At 38.0% G+C, this 16,903-nt stretch overlaps 1 protein-coding gene across 6 annotated transcripts in view; it reads left to right on the forward strand.

The window, feature by feature from the left end:
• ldb2a (LIM domain binding 2a) overlaps positions 1-16,903 on the forward strand; it is a 91,949-nt gene that overhangs the window by 61,041 nt on the left and 14,005 nt on the right. For all 6 annotated transcript variants that reach the window (XM_039813707.1, XM_039813709.1, XM_039813710.1 and 3 more), the window contains exons 4-5: positions 9,104-9,226; positions 13,950-14,033. In XM_039813707.1, the coding sequence (XP_039669641.1) occupies positions 9,104-9,226; positions 13,950-14,033 (207 nt within the window). The remainder of the gene's footprint in view (positions 1-9,103; positions 9,227-13,949; positions 14,034-16,903) is intronic.

A 16,903-nucleotide genomic window follows, 5' to 3' on the forward strand; every position in this document is an offset into this window, starting at 1 on the left:
TACCTGAGTACAGTACTTGAGTAAATTTACTTATTTACATACTACAGCTGTTGAAGAGTTACTTAACATGAAATACACCTTTTAAGTAAATAAATGATATGTACTTTATTATACTACCAATTATGTCCGCATTCTGTAGTGTTTGTTACAACAGAAAATCATTTTCTCTTTTCAGACAGCGTCTCTCTTTTCAGCATTTTTTGAATTTGTAAACGGGGTGTGTAAGTTGCTCTTTGGAGGAGTAAAAACATCAGTAAAATATCTACAAATTAGGACTTAGTGTAGTATATTATGTCTTTAAGGAAAGGCTCACATTTTTTCAAGTCTGCCTTAAGAACAGTGTTTTAATAACATTAAAATTGTTATTGACAGCTGTGATCTTTCCTCCAGTTCATACGGGCCGCTAAAAGAGATCCCTTTCTAATGAGCTTCCATTTAAAGTGGAAAGGGACAAAATCGACAGTCACTTAACATTAGAAGCGCGCTATGGGAGCCAGTATGGACAGGGGGGATGAGTACAGCAAGCCTACGGGCACCTGACTTTTGTTTTAGGACATACTTGAGAATTTGTAAACCGCAACTGCAATCATATTGACTGTTACTGCATGTTGAATTCTAGCAATAAAATATCTCAGCTGAAAAATGCACCCTTTCTGTATTTTCCTATAACCAAATATCTGCAATAACCAGAGTTTAGAATTAATTCAGGGAAAATGTCACACACAGTTATATTTACCCTCTTTACTTATCAGCATTTTGGCCTTCTCCCAGACCCCAAAAATCCACTGCCATTTCTCATGTTAAAGATGTCGACAGATTCTTAAGCCCTCAGGTACTCCAAAGGCAAAAGCTAAGGGGACTTAAATAAGATATTTGAAGAGTATGGTTTAGTTTGCAGTATAAGTGAAGCACAGACAGAAGCTGGGGAAACACAAATTGCTCAGGTGAGATAATCCAAACCTGACACTGAGGTCTTCTGAAAGCACTAAAGCTGAGCTCATCTGCTTTTGTCTTTGGGGAAAGAATCCCCCTGTGAGCCGGAGTGAATATCTGCTTCACCACAGTCTGATCCAGATGGCTAGCTGACTCTTAGTGTTCTTCTGCTGACTGTCTAAATGAATCTGAGACCAGATACCTTGTCAGCGCCGAGCAGCCGAGCTAAAGGGATTCCATGTTCCCTGTACCATGAACCCTGAGCTGCAGCACCAGACCGGATTGTTCTGACATTAAACAGCTATACGCCCTCTTGTTTTCAGGACTTGACAGTATGCACTCACTCTTGTCTGTGTGTGTGTGTGTGTGTGTGTGTGTGTGTGTGTGTGTGTGTGTGTGTGTGTGTGTGTGTGTGTGTGTGTGTGTGTGTGTAGTGTGTAGTGTGTAGTGTGCAGAGTCTGAAATTAACTTTTTGGCTGACCTGCCAAGGGCTGTGAGACTCCAAAGTGAATTAAAAAAACATCACTGCAAAAGAATCTCCATTTAAGCAAGTAATTGTGTCCGTTATTAAGAACTTAAATCTTATTTTATGAAAAGAAATACGATCATTTTACTAGTTTCCAATATAAATTAACTTAACTTTAACTTATTGACACTAAGGCACTGATTTGCCTTTTCTGGCCTTGTTTTTTAAATGTTAAATCTCTTTTTGAACAAATTCTTTATAACAGGGAAACAAAATCTGGATTAAATTGAGCTGCTTTCACCTTCTGATAGATTTTTTCTTCTTCTTAAGAGTTTTAGGCTGAATTTGAACTGGTTATGGTAATGAGTGGTTTACACTAGAGTCCAAACAGTATTAGATTTTTGAGGCCGATTTAAAAAAACAAAAAAAGAAAGCTTAAAAAGTCTGATGATGACATGTTGACCATTCTTTTTTTCCCATAAATGTTCCCCGTAACCTAACACAGTTTCTTTAGAAGTATTCTGTACATTTATTATGTGTAAGTATGCTGTTTCTAAAAAATATATTTAGCATATATTTATTACAATATTTTCTTCCTTATCAGCAGACACTACCGATATGTAATGAGCCAGTATCGGGCTTACGTGATGGCCTGGCCAATTTATCGGTGGGATTCTACTTTACACTCACTCTTGTGGAACGATATTTATAAAAATACACTTTACATACACAAATGCTTTGTAAAAGAGCCAAGCCTTTTTATGTCAAACTACATAATCATTTTCTATTAATTAGTGTAAGTATTTCTGATTTAATTTTCCCTGTGCTATGATTTTGGCTTAATATTTGTCTCGATGAACAGGGTCTGCATAAAGATCTTGAAGATTTATAAATAACTTTATGAAGAAAAATATGTTCATTTTTCGTGTAAATGTACACCGTACCAGTATCACTCTACTCTGTTTTGAGGCGAAAAATCCAAACAATCATCAAACAATCAAACATATGCTGTAATACTTCACATTTTGATATGATTTCAGAAGGAAAAAAATATTTACACGTGAAAACCGTTTGAGAGTAGCGTAGTGCAGGACCTTTATTTAGCATACCAAAGTCAAATCTTACCATCATGTCAGATAAGACAGGTGTATACCTAAGTACCAGAGTGTGTGTGAGTGTATGTTGGTGTATATTTACACGCATGACTGCCCAAATGTGGGTTTGTGTCAAGGGGGTTCATGAGGTTGTGGCACTTTTTCTGTACATTTGGAGGGGGAGCTGATTTTGTATTCATGTTGTGTATGGGTATCGAGTGAATGGATGTTTGTGCAAGGGGGGTGGGGGTGGGGGTGGGGGGCTCTTTGTCTTATCATATCAATAAATGGTTATGAAACATCCCCAATAACACACACAGGAAATGTCTTTTTGTGTTGCTGTTGTTTGGTTTTTGTAAACAAGGCTCCCCAAAAGGAACAAAAAAAAAAAACATAATATATTACGAGTGTCCGATATTAACCATACAGAACAGAAACAGAACAGCCCAGGCCCGGTCAACAAAAAGCTAAATTTGATGCTCGCAGCGCTGCTCTCTTTTCATCTTCACCTAAATTGGATGAGAAGAATTAATTCATTAGAAAAAAGCAAAAAGAATTCCAATAACTGAGCGTGTTCTCCCTGAGCTCCCAGGAGCAGCAGCGAGCCTGCAGCTCTGGAGGCCCGAATCTCAATCAGCTCTGCCTCGCCTCGCTTTCCTCAACCACCGCCACCCCTCCTCATCCCCCCATCCTCATCCTCCTCCTCCACCCACCACCCCCCCCCCCATCCTCTCTCTCATCCCCCTGCCTGACTCGCTCGCTTACTCTCCTCTAGCTCTCTTTACTCTACCGCTCCCTCTCATCCCACCCCCCCTTCTTTTTCTTCTCAACCCCCCCCCACCTGCACCCTGAACATACACACATGCACACACACTCGCATCCTTCATCCCTAGAGAAATCATCCCCAGCTCCCAACTCGCTCTCTTGCTCTCCCTCCCTCTCCCTCCACCCCCTCTCTCTCTCTCTCTCTCTCTCTCTCTCTCTCTGCCGGTATCTGTCTCTTTATTTGCTCGCTATCTCTCTTTTTCAAAATTTCACATTGACATTTGGTTTTATTGGCATTGCCATATTTAAAGAATAACTCTGGTTTATTACAATTAGGGTATTTATTTTTGTAGTTTTAGGCATCATTCATGTCAGTAATAACACTGTAGTCACCGATGCAATCTGGGATCCTAAAAATACATCATACAGGGAAATAAACACCAGCTGGCGGACGACTGTACTTTGGTTTATTTGACATTACGAGAAGAAGGCCGTCAAATCACACCCAATGACTTAAAGGTCAAGGTTAAAACCAAAAAAGTCTAAATAAAGACTAACTGCCATTGTAATCTTTGGTGTAAACATAGCAGGAGTCCAGGTGACGGGCCAATATCAAACTACCATCAGTACCAACAGTTAATACCTATACGGGTAATATTCATTCAAGAGGAATGGTACCCAAACATCATCAGCACTGCCGTTCTTGTACACACTTTTCCTGTACAATGAGGCATTATTACTTTGTGCTAACTTTTGTTTTTAAGCCTAAATAAGGTGGTTTACATACGTGGTTAGTTTCAAAACAGGGCACTCATCCATATAGATTTTTGTATCAGCATCTTTCCATCACTTGCTTCGTGCCTCTGGAAAGCCCATGTTCTAGAAAGCTTTTAGCATTGGCAACCATCAAGCTGTCATGTCACCAATCTGAGCTGCAGCATAACCGCGTATCAAACAAGGTTTTTGATATGGTGTTTATCTCTTATTTGTGCTTACCAGAAGTGTGCTCATAAGTTTCTGATAAATAAGTCATTCAGCATGAAAAAGCATAAAAAAATGACTACCGGACTAATCAAATTTAGTCGACTAAAACGACGATTAGTCATCTAATTAACTAAGAGGGGGCAGCCCTACTAAACTGTGACCTTTTACAGTTTAGTAGGGCTGCCCCTTCTTAGTCAATTAGATGAATTACAGTTTGTCTAATCTTCTTCGCTTGTGTTTCTCATACTGTCTGACTTAATTGTAGTGATATCACCGTGTTTCCGAAACTATGAAAATAGGCTCACAGTTATTAACCAGAATTATCCTTAAAGCACAAAGCAGTATGTTTATGAACAACATAAAATATAACAAAATGTGTACTACAATGAGAGAAAAACAAATCATTGAATACAAATCATTAATAAAAGGAATTTATAGATTAAGTTATAGTTTTAGAAGCTAATGTAATGGTCGAAAAGGGATGGAGTAAAGGAGCTCAGCACAGGCTCATGTGTTGTGCTCTCTCTATCGCTTCCTGTCATTGTTCACCTGACAGGATGCTGCAGACTAACGAATGGGCGGAGTTAGCAGGGTGCTAAGAGTGGGTGGTGCCTCCCGGGTGCTGGTGGACAATGTGTGCGGGTTTCACAGGGCAGCGAGGTGTTGACAAGGTGACACGGGGTGCCAATTTGACCAAAAGCCCCGAACCTCCCAGCAGCCCCCGGCGTCCCAGCACCTCTATTCACTACCCAGCAGGCTTTGCTTGGCCCTGGCCAGCGTGTGTTAACTTGGAGGGCACGGCCCTTGTTACCGGTGCCCAGTTGGGGGTTTCTTCATGCTGGGAGGCGAGCAAAGAGCAAAAGGCGAGTTCGTGACACGGCGACCTCAGCTCAAGTGAATTTAATTCCCTGAGTGGAGAAATTGACTAGTGGAAGTGTTATCAACTGTGTGTGTTTTTCTGAGCTTTGCTGGGATTGCAGTTTTTTCAGGCATGTTAATATTGTCACTATACCATACTTTTGTTATAATTGTTGATACTAAATTAGGTTAACGTTGCAGTAATCTACCTTTACATTTTGTACTATAACTGATAATTTCCCCTTGCAGGATTAATAAAGGATGTCTTGTTATTCTTGTTCTTCTTCTCCTACTTTTAAAAAAACTAGTCAATTGTACCTTAACATGACTGTGAAGGTTATTAATTTGATTATGAGATCTACAGCATTATGAATTCCTCTGCTGAACATAAATAGGATCAGAGTTAAATACGATGGGCTCAACTATAGCAAGAGGCTGCTGACATTCCTTTTAATACTGGAAACTCCAATTATATACTATTCATACGTTTGAAATAAATTCTGCTGTACACAATTACACCATATGTATTTTATTGATTTAAACGTTCATTTGAGCTGTAAAACTAAGTTCACAGTTGTAAGTTGATTGTCATGTTGAGGGAAAGTATTCAATAAAGGCTTGCAGCCACACCGTCATTATGCATTTGCTTTAACTCAGCTAAGGCCGCAACTATTGATTTTCATCATCGATTATTTGACCAATTGTTTGGTCTATACAATGTCAGAAAATAGTAAAAACACAGGTTCCCAGACCCTAAGTGGACATATTCAAATTGCTTGTTTTGTCCCACCAGCAGTCCAAAACTCATAATATAATATATAATAATAGGGTAACTATCATAGAAATCTAAGAAAACACGCAAATATTCATATGTTAGAAGCTGAAACCAATGGGTTTTCCTTAATAAACATCTTTCTGGTTACATTTCTGGTGAAAATCTGCTGACTAATTAATTAATTGGCTAATCTTATGAGCTCTAAACTCAACATAGTGGCAGTAACACACTTGGATTATATGTGTTCATTAACCGTAAATAACAATTTATGCTATAATCTTAAACTTTATACTTGCTGATATTCAAGGTGGTGTTGAGGTGCAGTATTATAAAGCCTGTCAGCTTGTCGCTGTAATTGTGCATATATAGTCAACTTTGATCCTATTTATATTCACCAGAAGCAGACATTAGTGCTCATAATAATCGATTTAATGACATTCAGCTCCTCTGTTGTTAAATGATTGTCATGTTTAGGTCCAGTATTGAATAGTGTCTCAGCAGCAGGACGCTGTTATTCTTTTGTCGCTCTTTTGAGCCAGAGATCCCCTGATCTCCGCCCCGTTGTGTGGAAGATTTATGACCCTGCTCTTAAATCAATGGGGACTCTCTGAGAGGGGCTGTACCATTTAATGGACCACTTTTAATTCAATGGGATTTTCCTTCTTTTAGTTTTCATAAGGGAACATTATTTAGCTAAAAAAAAAAAGAAAAAAAAAAAACACTATTATGAGTAATATTAGATTTTAACTAATTCTCTCTCAGTATGGAGAAATAAATAGCTTTGTATGATTGAATCTACACTGGATTTTGTGGAAAAGGGCTGCCTTGGTTCCATTTGTGGTTAATATATCCCTACACCAGTGCCACTAAGACAAATTCCTGCACATTTATTGCACTTGGCAATTAAGGTGATTCTTATTCTGGTTCTGATTTAGCTGGTTTGCCAATGTATTTATTGGTTACAGAGAAGCAGAAAGCTTGCAGAGAGAAATAGGAGGCAATGCTAAAGACACAGTTGACACTATGGAAAAAGAGTGCAGCGTTGTTTCACTATAGGCTACTGCACCTGAAGGCATCAGAAGACACTGGCTCACTATAAACACAATTCAAGTTCTTTCACTGCTGGTGGCTAAACACCATAAATCTAAAAGGTACACTTTCAGGATTGATGTAAAGAAGTACTTATTTTCTCATACATGCTTAAGTATTTGGTCTTTTAATAGGTTTCAGCAGCCCAACGGGCATGAAAACTCATCCACACACATAATGACCATGATGCATTTCATTTCAAGGAGGAAAAACATCAATTTAAGTACCAGTGGATTATACATAGCATTCCTTCTTACGTATAATTCAACATCGGCTGAGAACCCGGTGGGTTAGGTGATGATCAAAACTTCAGGTATATGCATATATATAGATATGTGTGTATATTTGTCTACAATACACAATTATGTTTTCTTGTTCTTAGTACTTTCTTTTGCAAAATAATTACTGTAATATATGTGGTTTTCTTCAGTCAAATTTTGAGATACGTGGTTTTTACCACACAGCGATTGCTTACACCCAGGTTTTGAGTTATTGGAAACGATATTGTTTTAAATTTTGGGGTGTTACAAATCATATTGTATTCTTCCTTTCACTCTGAACACGGAGGTCAGCTGTTGGAAAAAAACTGCTGTTGAAAAAATATGATAAAGACCATTTCAGTGTCCATTAAACACCAAGGATTATTTCCTAACATTGCTTCTAATCCACACTTATCTAGCTCAGACAAGCCCATTATACAACCATGCAGATCCCAGACGTGTTTGCACGTAAAACCAGCATCATTGAATGGAAGTGTTAATTTCCAAAATGCTATATGTCTATTTTTAGAAGAAACACAATGAAAATGGAGAAGAATACCTTGATACAGCATATAATGATTTAGTTATATAGTATTATTACATAGTAATATAAGTTATATAATGCAATATACAGTAATAGAGTGTTATAGAGGTTACTGCTACTTATTTTTCCCATATTAATGACCGTGATAGACATATGTGCTCGAGGACAAGGTTCAGGTGTTCATGGTGGTCTAGAGGTGTTGTTGTCGTGTAAAGAATAACAGTGCAGCTACTCTCATCCAAAAGTTGCTGTCGTTCTTCATTTGTTGTAGTCAGGCATTTTTATAAGCAGGTGTCACATTATGGAACAAAACTCTCTATATGTACTTTATTGTAATCAAAGTCTTTTCAGTAACTCTTGAAACGCACCGTTGCACATAGTGGAAACATTATACAGAATCCACATTTTACAGTCAAGACAGCAGAGAAGCCGCTCTGTATTCAGGGTTTTTTGCAGCAGTCAAGCTTCTATTTATACTTTTTTTTTTTTGTGTGTGTGTGTTGGAGTTAGCGTTGGAGCACGTGACCAGCAGGGGTAGGTGGGTGGGAAGTGGGGGAATGAGGGTGAGGCGGGTGGAAGGCTTGTAGTGGTGTTGATGGGGAGTGTGTGTGGCGGGGGGGGGTGCAATATGGCCGCTAGCCTCTTTCTTGCTGATCCTCAGGAGACCATCTGCGCTGGGGGCATTGATTAGAGTGTGTCTGGTGGGATTACATCTTTGCCGTTGCCATGCCAACTAATCAGCTGATTTTTTTTTTTCCCCCTTCTCTCTGTCTGTCTCTCCATTTCTCTCTCTCCCTGGTTGTCACAGCAACGAAATATGGGAGAAGCATAAGGGCCCCGGCAAGCGCCGAATTCAGCTAAAGGGGCGAAATGTTTTATTTTTTTTTCTCTCTCTCGCTCTCTCGCTCTCTCGCTCTCTCTCTCTCTCTCCTCCTAATTGGCAACTCTCTCTGACCTGAAGTTCTTTTGTCTCTGGTGTAAACACACCCCTCTCCAGATTACATTTATTTTCACATTTTAGAAATAGCTGGATGGTTGAGAGGCCCAAGGACAGATGCTCTGACTAAGGGAAGCGAGCAGAGTAAATATTGCTAGCATAATAGCTCGCTCCATTCTACAAAGTCCTTGAACAAATTCCAAAATGGAGCTAAACCCTTCCAGTGTTTTTTTTTTAATTTTTTTTAGCAAAATCACGCCTGGCCAATAAACACTGATTTCTTTTTTGTCTGCGTCAAAATCAGTGGCGGCCGCGTGCCAACCTGTTAAAGATTGCTGGAAAAGATATGAGGCTGAGGAGGAATGTAAAGTAACACTAACTATGTGATCTTTGTCCAGGTTTGTACAGAGGGTCGTTTAATACTGGAGTTTGCCTTCGATGATCTGATGAGGATCAAGACGTGGCACTTTACCATCCGGCAGTACCGAGAGCTCATCCCCCGCAGCATCCTGGCCATGCACGTAAGTGTGACATCATTAACACGCGACAAAGCCCCCCAGATCTGCCCATTTTAGGTTTCACTTTTTAAATCCTTAACGAGGGTCTCTGCACTCTGCCAAGACACTTTTTAGAAGCTTCTCATGAGCATATGAAATTTAAACGCCAACAAAGCAGTTTGGAGGGATTCTTGCAAACCAATTTATTTGCAGACATCAAAGGCCACCGAGGATAAAAAAAGGGCCCTTGTCTGAAAAGGGAGAGAGAGAGAGGGGGAAAAAAACAAGGTCGAATGAATTATCTGCTTAATTCCACTAAGTGTAACACACATTTAGTCACTGGAGCTGTGGAGTGAAGCTGGAGCTAGACTTCTATTTTCAAATGGTTTTGATCTGAAGCTGTTGACAGGTGTTTCTATTATTTTGTCCACCCCATGTTCTATCGATGAAGCTATGCTACTTCTCTGTACAGTATATTACAATCCAAAAGCACCACATTTTACATGTTGGTCTCAATACCTTTCTCTATCTCGCGTTTCTAAAATGTAAAACTTGAAGCAGTATTTTATCTATCACATGATTCTTGTGATGTGGTATGTTCATGGTTAAATGCACTCATTATAAGTCACTTTAGATGAAAGCGTCAGCTAAATTAATGTAATGTCTCATGTCTGAATAGGCGCCCGAGTCACGATTGCAATCTTACGAGGTCAGAACAACAAGATTTAATACACAAAGACAAATTAAATGTGAGAAATTGAATCTACTTTTTTGTTCACTTGATCAAAATAATTTTCCCAAGTATCATCTATACCATACTCAAAGAAAAGAAAATCAATTTCATGAACCATAAACCACTTTGAATGAGCAACTTGTTATGGAGATTATTCTCAGTCAGCTTTCAACTTAAAAGAATATCCAGCAAAAGACTTTATATACAGCTTATGAGCAAATATCGAATTTATAAAAAGGCAGCGGAGTTTGGTACCTAATAAATGATGAAATTGATGAGTAAATGTATTAGTAGGGCGGGCGTCCATCCATCGCGCTCAAGATCATCATTGATGAAAGCTTCAACTGCAAGATAAGTGTTAAAATCCATACTAATACGTTTTAATTCCTTCAGCTGATGCAGCCTTTGAGAGAACAGAAAACACCTTGCTTATCATATCATAACACTTTTTAACTCACAGCTGTTTTACAGCAGCGAAGACACCTCCTCTCTTTCCAAGAATGTCCTGTCATGTTTGAAAAAAGCCGTAGGGAACATTTACATAAAAGCCAGCAATGTCTCAAGTGACAAAAGCCATTACTTTAACAGATACATGAAGCCAGCAATGTTACGTATGCTATGTCTGAAAAGGGCTTTGGTAAGAACATTTGCAAAAAACAATAGTTTATAGTCCTATTTTATTTCCTTTACAGCAATGATATTCAATCCAGTTTATATGCATGCAGTTCTTTCCATTTGATTGATGAATAAAATGAGATTTATTCCAAGTATTTTCCATTTACCCCCATGGATCTAAAGGTGTGTGTAAAAGGCAGCTTCGTCTGTATAGCCGGCTTCTTTTTTGCCCAAATCTTCATATGAATTTCACTCACCAATAAATTGGCCCCTCTGGGCATTCACACTAATTCCTAGAGACTGGGATATTGTGGGGTATTGCAGGTCCTGGCCAGATCTTCAGTGATTTGTGTGCGAGTGTGAGTTCAATCTTTTGATCGTTGCCGGGACTAATGAAAGCAGATACAGACACATGGGAGTCAGAACAGGAAAGTTTGAATCTGCAGATACTAGTACAGATAGTAGCCACTGTGAAAGGCCCAGTTTTTGATGTGAGCTGAACTACTGCTGCACTTCTTTTTTTTTTTAACAGTCGCTCAAAGGAACTGTTGGACTGGACAAGAAATAAAGTTCTTATTTTAGTTTTCAGAAGTTTATAAAGAAGCAGCCTGTGTTTGATATTAGTATGATAGATGCTAGAGGTGTGTGTACCTACTTATTGTAAAAAAAAATGCAGCGTATTTCTACTTTAAGTAATTACTACATATCATGAGAAGACAGAGTAGGTGTTTGTTTCTGCAGTTCCTGAAACATCCACTAGATCCTGAAACATCCACTAGATGCTGACTCATCTGTGTTGAAGTCAGAAACAAAATTGCCAATCGATTTTTGTTCAATAAAACATTTGGGTGTCATTCGTTTTTAACTTATTCTAGAAACCTTTAGTTGATGTTTGTTTTAAGTTAATTAAGTTGTTTTAATTATCCATAAAAAAGCAGTGGTGGAAGTATTCAGATCCTTTATTTAAGTACAAGTAACAATACCACAACTTGAAAATATATTATTTTATAATGTTTTAAAATCATAATTGGCAAAGTACGTTTTTACTTTAGCTGTAAAATAAATGTACAGGGGTGAGAGGTGCAACATTTCCCTGTGAATTGTAATGGAGTAGAAGTATAAACTAGAAATAAAATGGACCTCAAAACTCTACTTAAGTACAATCATTGAGTAAATGTTCTTCTTACTTTACACCACTTCAAAAAGGTTCATTTCCTTCTTCGAGGGGTGGTAAAAAATACACAAAGACGATAAAGAAATACACACAGATAAAACACTGTGGAAGTTAATCCTCCCAAACATCTGCTACTGTTCACCCTGCCACCCACACATACAGTGTGCATTCCCTCGTACACACATAAGGTAGAGCAGTAGTGTAGAATTCAAACTGCTACATATCGATGCATTCAAATTTATGGTGATAAAGCATTTACAAATAATGCAGCAAGATGCAACAGCTGTCAAACACATAAATAGCAGCAGTAATACAGTCTACAAAGAGACCTTAACACATAAACAGTTTTTTAAACAATATATCCAAATGGGTAGTAAATACTACGTCTGTTTGTGAGAAGTACTCCGATCGTTTACTGAAGTAGAAGTCGCAATACAACAGTATGCATGAGTGTGTGTGTGTGTGTGTATATATATATATATATATATATATATATATATATATATATATATATATATATATATATATATATATATATATATAAAATAGTATTATTAGGAAAATGTACTCAAAGTATCAAACCTATTTGTTATGCTGACAAACAGTCCCTGTAATCATTTTATTGTTATGTATCATATTATTTGATTATTTTTACTGATGCATTCATGTAGAAACAGCATTTTACTAGGTTAAGCTGGAGCAAATGTTGACTACATAATATAAAATTGGGTACTTTAACCCTTAAACAATGGTTTATATTTTATAAGATGATCATGATTTTTCGAATGTAAAATCTTAATATGCAAGGTCACTATAGCGATAAAATAAAGAATGCAATATTTCCTTCAGTGTCATAAAATTGTACCTCAAATAGTATAAAAAAAGTACCTAAAAATGTGTACTTTAAGTACAGTGCTTGTATTTAGTTAAATTGCACCACTGTTGAACAGCATCTAGACTTCTCTACCATTAGGGTTAATGTGCTGTAGAGCTCCTCACTGTTTAAACATCTTATTTGGACCATTGCCAAGCTTCTTCCAATCGGAATGTGTTTTCGTAGAGTTTGTACTCAGTTGTTTGTCTGTCTTTGGCCTTTTGAACTAAGTGTCTGTGTCGTTCCTGCGCCATATGTGCCAGCATTTACCCGTGTTACTCCACAAATTGTTGATACATGGCTGTCCCGGTGTGTGCCAAGACAGATTCCTGTACAGTGTATTTAGACTAATTCTACTTGATGAGTAAAGTAATTCAGATTCTGATCCGCTGTCGGCCAAATAATGCACACAAATTCAATTTTCCTGTCACTCATGTTGGTCTGCTGACGGTACAGACAAACTATTTTGCTTCCCTCTTGACTTTCTCCACACAGAGATGCGACTGGAGATAGAATTATGCATTTTTCATGAGGCGGTGAATGTGAGTGTGCTCACTGCTTCTCCTAAGTCTGGGCTATGTTTTGCTCTTTCAATACCTACAGCTTTTTATGATTTTACTGCTTATTTTTGGTGCGACAAACAAGCTTAGTGAATAGTCTTTTTTTCAATCAGATGTCCTTCTATAATTGCTACTTTTGCTTTGTTCTTATGTAAGATTCTTTACTCCTACACATACTGTATAATCACAGGGATTGCATGCGTTTTCTGTTTTGCAATCAATTAATTTTCTTCAGCACTTGATGGTGGTCAGTTCTTTTATGTGAATGATGCAACTGTCAACTGGACCACATCACGCTGTCACATCACAAAAACAAAAAGCACAATACATAAAATAAAAGAGTGGGTTGCATCTGCATATTTGTATATAGTTTTTCCAACAACTTAACATTATAAACTAATTTTCCCTGCTGCCCAGACCCTACATACATACACTGAGCAACATCATCAAATCCAGTGTAGATACAAAATAGAAAATTTAAATGGAATGGCAAAAAGGTATTGATTAATTAGCCTCACGGTTTGACAATACTGTGAAATGAAGGCCTGAAATACTTCCATTCAGCTTCATGGCACAACTGCGATAACAATGTTAAGTAGTTGCATTCATGACTCGAGGGTGTGAATGTGTCAAATGTGCATTATCTGATGAATGCCAATTAGCCTAATTGCCTGTAGATAATTAGTTTATTCGTAGTCAGTTGAATGCAAACATAACAAAAAAAAGATGTACAAATAAATAGCTTATATATGCATTTGTACTTCATTTTCCTTTTCCGCTGCTGACTTCAGGCACAAGACCCTCAGGTGCTGGAACAACTGTCCAAAAACATCACTCGCATGGGCTTGACCAACTTCACCCTCAACTACCTCAGGGTAAGGACTCTGTGTGTGCATGTGTGTCTGTGTGTCTGTCTGTGTGTGTGTTTGTGTGTGTGTGTGCGTGTGTGTGTGTGTGTGGCTGACAATGTCTATGATTGTCATTCTGCGTTTGTTTTTGTTCTCATCTCTTCACACTTTAATGCACACAAAGGAACAATTCTTGTCCATTTTTAAATTAAGTATTTCATGTTGCTCATGCTTTCTAGCTCAATTTCTCTATCTATATTTATGTGTCATGTTATGTTAGACAGGATAGAGATGTTTTTATTATGTAAAATATTCATGTTCTGTCATATTTAATATGTTCCTTAGCATGATTACAGTTCCTGCTCTGCAGTAAATCTGTAATGTTTTATTTCCAATGTTACATTTACAGGTATGTTCAGTGTTTGAATATTCAAATTTGAATAAGATATGCTTTTTTACATTCTCATATTAACTCTTAAGTTTAGTTAGGGGTCATATTGTGACTGGATTTAAAAGCTTATGCTTTTATATATGTGCTGAACACGGTTTATGACTCTTGGGCGTTTCAAACCTGAGTGTATAATATTAAAAGTGCAAAGCATCAAAGCAAAAAATATAAGCACTTATTTATTCTTTACTCTCTGCATATAAATGTTTTTCTACCTGACCGCAGCAATATAATTTACGGAAATAGTAAGTATAAGCCGGCTGAATACATTAGTGATTATTTCACAGGGTTTTGTTTGTGTTTCTCGACGCCACAGTTGACTGACAGCTACGATTTCCAAATGGGAGAACAAGAGCGAGCGGGAGAGAGATGGGGAGAGAGAAGAATTAATTGGATACAGAAAATTAGCATAACATTAATGAACGCTCCCTGTTGAGACTCATAATTGTGAAATGGCGCGCGAATCAGGGAACGGCACCTCCGCTGCTTATAATAACTGAGTGAAGAAAGACACAGAGAGGGAGAGGAAGCAGGGTGGCTGTTTTTGTTTTCCTATAACAATGATTTTCTATACAGAAAGCAACTGTAATGCAGCTGAAAGAGAAAACATAATTCAAGTATCTGTAATTACATACTAAAAGATTTGGCTTCTGTTCATTCTTTATTTTGGTGATTCAGATGGTCAGTGCTTAGCAAAACGTAACAATGAAACAAGGTTTAAGCCTTTATTTCTGTTTGCTGACAGCATGCATTTTATGGACGTTTGTGTCTTAATAGACCCAGCTTTGTTTTTGAAGAATGTTTAGTTTGTCGAAATGACTCGCATTGCCTCAGTGGTCTAAACCTGAAATAGTTCACATAAATCCTTTTTCTTTCATTTCAGTAATAATGAAAACACCATAAACATAAAAACATACATTATTTGACTAGTTTAAAAGCAATGTTATTTAGTTTATTGAATATGCATTTTAAGCATGTGAGTTTACAAAGAGTGCCAGGTATTAAGAGCATCAAGAAGACATTGAATTGAAGGGTTAGGGTTAAGGATTTTGTGATTTCATTGTATCCTGTAAAGCAGTGGTTCCCAACCTTTTTGGCTTGTTGTGACCCTTAAAACAAATCAGTGTCGACTTGCAACCTCTCATTGATTAATAGACTGCTTCACTTGGATACTATTTCGAGGCCTGAAGAGATAAAACTTCAAGATATTTCACAGGAACAAAGCAAAGATTACAGAAAGGTCAGACAGACGAAAATCATCTCACGATTCCTTAAGTTTCATCTTCCCGATTGCCAGATTGGTAAACACTGCCGTGCATCCACTGTTAATCATGATATCACACACTTTGCATATTATATTTTACCCTACTGTTATCCAAGGATGTCAAAGTAAAATACGCCCTTTCCTCACATTAAACTGGCAATAATGTGTCTCTGGAAAAGGCCTTCCCCAGCGTTTATCAGTCCTTCCAAAAGAGACTGACGGTTTCCTGGCTCAGAGGTTACAACCGGCCTTTCTCTTACGCTCACAAACACACTGTCTCTCTTGTTTTTCATTTGAAGTATTTAAGCCTTTCCATGTATTGGAGCTGCCGGCTTCCTACTATTCAGCCTGAAAATAGCCTTTGTTTTCAGGCTGAGAGCCAGGGCTTGTTGGCTGAGCTGAGGGATATTACTGTGTCAGGAGGGAACTATCAGAGGAGAACATGGGATTAGTCTGCTACAGGGATGTTCACTTTACCTCGAGCTGCATGGCATCAAAACACTGCCATCCTAACACAGGGAACAGACATTACTATGTTTATGTAGGGTAATTTGGCGTAAGCAGCTACGGTTGTTAGAATGACTAGTTTGAATCCCAGGACTGGTGAACATCCCTGGTTTGAATATCCATATATCATATCCATCCATCATGTTAAAACATTTCTGCAAGGATTTCTGCAGAAATGATTTGTACAAAAGCCTAGACACCTGTTTATTACATAGTAGTAGGTAATAGATACAGTACATGATACAGTACACAGTCTCATTCAAAGTTGTCCCCTTGTTTTACATCTTACCCCCGCGTTGCTGTACAGTACGGCTGAAGAAAGGATGAGCATGTTGATTAGAATTGACATCAGAAATGTAGGGGTGGTGGGATGCTGAAGGTCAGATGAGATCATTTGAGCATGCAGAGAATGATTAACAGACTCCTTTGTCTCAGTAAAGACTGTCAAAGTGCCCTTGAGCAAGTTAGTAAACCCACACCTCCTTTCACACCAGTAATTGTCGACCTTACATCACACTCTAACTGGGAAACACTAACGGCAACTGCTTGCCTGGTCCGCCGTACCGCAGCTACTGTATGTAGGGTTAGGGTTAAAACCCCCAAAACCTACCTGATTTACTGTATGTTTTTATAATATGCTCTTCTTGGTCTTTGACACACAAGGTTTCTCTTCAGCTT

This window comes from Perca fluviatilis, chromosome 10 (assembly GCF_010015445.1).
Source record: "Perca fluviatilis chromosome 10, GENO_Pfluv_1.0, whole genome shotgun sequence".
NCBI classification, from domain to species: domain Eukaryota; kingdom Metazoa; phylum Chordata; class Actinopteri; order Perciformes; family Percidae; genus Perca; species Perca fluviatilis.